Source organism: Clupea harengus, unplaced genomic scaffold, assembly GCF_900700415.2.
Source record: "Clupea harengus unplaced genomic scaffold, Ch_v2.0.2, whole genome shotgun sequence".
Taxonomy (NCBI): domain Eukaryota; kingdom Metazoa; phylum Chordata; class Actinopteri; order Clupeiformes; family Clupeidae; genus Clupea; species Clupea harengus.
In genome coordinates, this window is record NW_024880204.1 from 22,752 (window position 1) to 26,049 (window position 3,298).

At 42.6% G+C, this 3,298-nt stretch overlaps 1 protein-coding gene across 1 annotated transcript; it reads left to right on the forward strand.

Moving 5' to 3' along the window:
- The first annotated feature begins 265 nt into the window (after positions 1-265).
- Positions 266-3,069, forward strand: LOC122131596 (deleted in malignant brain tumors 1 protein-like). The gene is made up of 6 exons (XM_042706254.1): positions 266-498; positions 695-903; positions 1,115-1,293; positions 1,472-1,863; positions 2,217-2,461; positions 2,833-3,069. The coding sequence occupies exons 1-6, from the start codon at positions 323-325 to the stop codon at positions 2,889-2,891; spliced, it is 1,260 nt and encodes a 419-aa protein (XP_042562188.1). The 5' UTR covers positions 266-322; the 3' UTR covers positions 2,892-3,069.
- Positions 3,070-3,298: the final 229 nt, after the last annotated feature.

Genomic DNA, 3,298 nt, shown 5'->3' on the forward strand with positions numbered 1-3,298 from the left:
TGACAAATGACATGGTCTCTGAAATACTGCATTTTTCACAGTTTAAAATGATTGCTAATACTACTTAGCTGGGTGTTCATATGTACTGTATGTATAGTATACATTACCAGTTAACCTAAAGGCCAATATTAATGCCTCTGGGAAAACTTTATTTTAATAATGCATGTATGGAATAAGTACCTATTTACAAATATTCAGAAAAAAAACCTCAACCCTTGTCCAAACTCTGGTACTTATTTCTAACATATCTCTAGCCTTGCCCAATCTAAGCTTCTGTCCTTTACTGTTGACTCTGTGTCAACAGATAACTATTATTCAGAGTATGTATTTCTCATTTTTTGTTCCAGATGTTAATCCACAATGTGGAGGGTACCTTAGTGGTTCTGGATCTTTCTCCAGCCCCTACTATCCAAACTACTATCATGACAATGCCCGCTGTGTGTGGAGGCTGTCCGCTCCCTCTGGGCAGAGGATCCTCCTGACATTTTCAGACCTGGAGTGAGTGAGGATATCAGTCTTTGTATTTTCCCATTTTCCTCAGTTTAAATCTCATCCGTTGTGCCTAGGCTGGTTAAAGTCTGAGTCTATGTCCCAAAAACAGAAGATGTTCACAGTAGCAGATGACATGGGGGGAGGGTTCTTCATTCACGTAAGCTGAAGCCTTCTTATAACCACCTGTGTCTGTTTTCTTCAGGCTGGAGCGCTGCTGTGACTGTGACTACATCACCGTGTATGACGGCCCCTCGGTATACTACAGTCAGCTGGGTCAGCTCTGCTACAACTCCTCTCTGGATACCTTCCACTCCTCCTCCAGCGACATGACCGTGGTCTTCCGTAGTGATCGTGAAGGAGTGAGTCGTGGCTTCCGGGCAGAATTCATTAGCTCCCTGCCAACTGATAAAGGTGAGTGACATCTTGGAGTCCTGAATGAGCCACTGCACAGCATCACTTCTCCTTCTCCACTCAAACTCATTTTTCAGAGTGATCTACTCTGAAGAAAAACAGCTTAGAGCATTTGGCTACTGTAAGATCATATGACTGAGGTCTGTCTAATGTCAAGTATAACTATTATGAGCTTCATAAAAAGAAATATTTTATTCAACCCTTTCTATAGGCAGGGTTGAGTGTTCCTCAGACAACATGAACATTGTCATTTCAAGATCTTTCCTGAGCTCTCAGGGATACAGTGGTCATGATGTTTATATCAATGATGAGCACTGTCGGCCAACTATCAACAATTACCAGGTGGTGTTTAACTTCCCTCTCAACCGCTGTGGAACTGTGAGAGAGTATGTCACTCCACATTTAATATAAAAGTCATATTACAACTTTCAATGTCTTTTTTCAGAAATGTTAGTCATGTACCTTGGATATACAGTGCATATATGGAGCATACAATATAGTTTGATGTTTTGCATATATAACTGAATCATTTCCATTGACCTCTCCCCCTGTCCCCCGTTCTGTTCAGTTTGAAAGGGGTCGGGTCATTTATCAGAATGCCGTGCGGGGACATGGATCCAGTTCTGGGGTGATCACACGTCAGTCAGGGTTCAAGTTGTCTGTTGCCTGCCACATGGAAAAAGACTCTGTTTCACAGATAATGTATGAGGCATTAGAGGGAATTGACTTTAACATCACTGGAAGGGCGTTTCAACACCACCATGGCTTCTTCACCTCCGGAAGTTTCTACCAGCAAATCTATGAGAGTCCCTACAAAGTCTCTCTTAATGAGTACATGTATGTTCAAGTAAGCCTAAGGAGAGATGACAGCAGCCTCGTCCTCTTCCTGGACACATGTGTGGCCTCACCAAACCCACATGACTATGCTGACTACCGCGCCTATTATCTACTGGTCAATGGGTAAGACTACTGGGGTAGACATTTCTCACCCCCCTCCCTCCTCTCCAAGTGCTTAATCACTGTGGTAATATGGCGACACAAATTGAAGTGCCAAACCAAATCCGTTACGGTTGGTTTATGCAGTATTTCTACCAGGTGTCCAAGTGACAGCACAGCGTGTTCAGCCGCAGTGGTCATACAATGACACTGATTCTGACGCTGTTTTTCTCTGTGTTCAGCAGTCATATGACAATGACACTGTTTCTGACACTGATTCTGACACTGTTTTTCTCTGTGTTCAGCAGTCATATGACAATGACACTGTTTCTGACGCTGTTTCTGACACTGTTTCTGACACGGTTTTTCTCTGCCAGGTGTCCGAGAGACAACACATTCTCCACCCACGTGAGCGGTTCTCGTAGTTACGCACGGTTCAGCTTCCAGGCTTTCAAGTTCCTGCGGACACACTCCTCTGTGTACTTGCAGTGCAAGGTCCTAATCTGTCCTGCCAACGACTACAACTCCCGCTGTCGCCAGGGTTGCCGCACCCGCAAGACTCGAAGCCTGGGCTCTCAGCACCAGATGGCCACCATGGTGCTGGGGCCTATCACGCTGAAAGGTTAAATGCCAACACTAGTTATGCCCTTTTTTATATAATAATTAATTCATAATTCATTTTCATTTTGTCCCCGAAATCCAGATGTGAAACAGTCTACCCAGTTTGAGAGTAAAGCTGGCCATGACAGCCCACAAATGGGAAACTAATTCTGTTCTTCACTAAGCATAGTGTTAGATGCTTGTGTTAATATGGTTAACATGGTAGACCATTGCAGACTACGGACTTACAGTATCTGTCAATAAATACAAATACATATATACCAGATTAAATATTCTGCATATTTATATCATGAATATAAGAATGTACAAGAACATATCAGTAGCTGCTAGAGGATTAATGAACTGAACCAAGTCTGACTCTTCTGTGTTTAGATGTGGAGAAGTCTGCAGTGGAGAGGCTTGAGGACAAAGTGGCTAAGGTCGATGCCTGAAGACACCACTAGTGTTCTCATCAGTCCAGAATAATCACTAATTCAATCTATCATCATTTCCTGCCTATGAATCATGTCTGTCATGATGGCACTCTGATGCCTTACTGAACATGTATTTCTTTCTTTCTTTCCGTAACCTTTTGCCTCAACAAAATTATTAAATCATTCCAAAAGACAACAAGCAGAGTTGTGCATGATTTTTTTTGTGCTGGTCATCCAGCTAAGCATTGATCATGGAAACACTGCATTTCGATAGTGAGTTTTAAACACTCACAATCACAGCAATAACAATTGTGTTTTTTCATCCATGCGCTAATTACGCAGAATGTCAACAGGAATCTTTTAGATGCTGCTATGAGATACTGAACAATAGTCAGCCAGGCCAACTGAGACCTAATAAGATAAGG

Coding starts and splice junctions, on each gene's coding strand:
- LOC122131596 (XM_042706254.1), top strand. CDS start 323: ATGTATTTCTCATTTTTTGTTCCAGATGTTAATCCACAATGTGGAGGG. Junction 499..694: donor CTGACATTTTCAGACCTGGA/GTGAGTGAGGAT, acceptor TGTTTTCTTCAG/GCTGGAGCGCTGCTGTGACT. Junction 1,294..1,471: donor GTGGAACTGTGAGAGAGTAT/GTCACTCCACAT, acceptor CGTTCTGTTCAG/TTTGAAAGGGGTCGGGTCAT.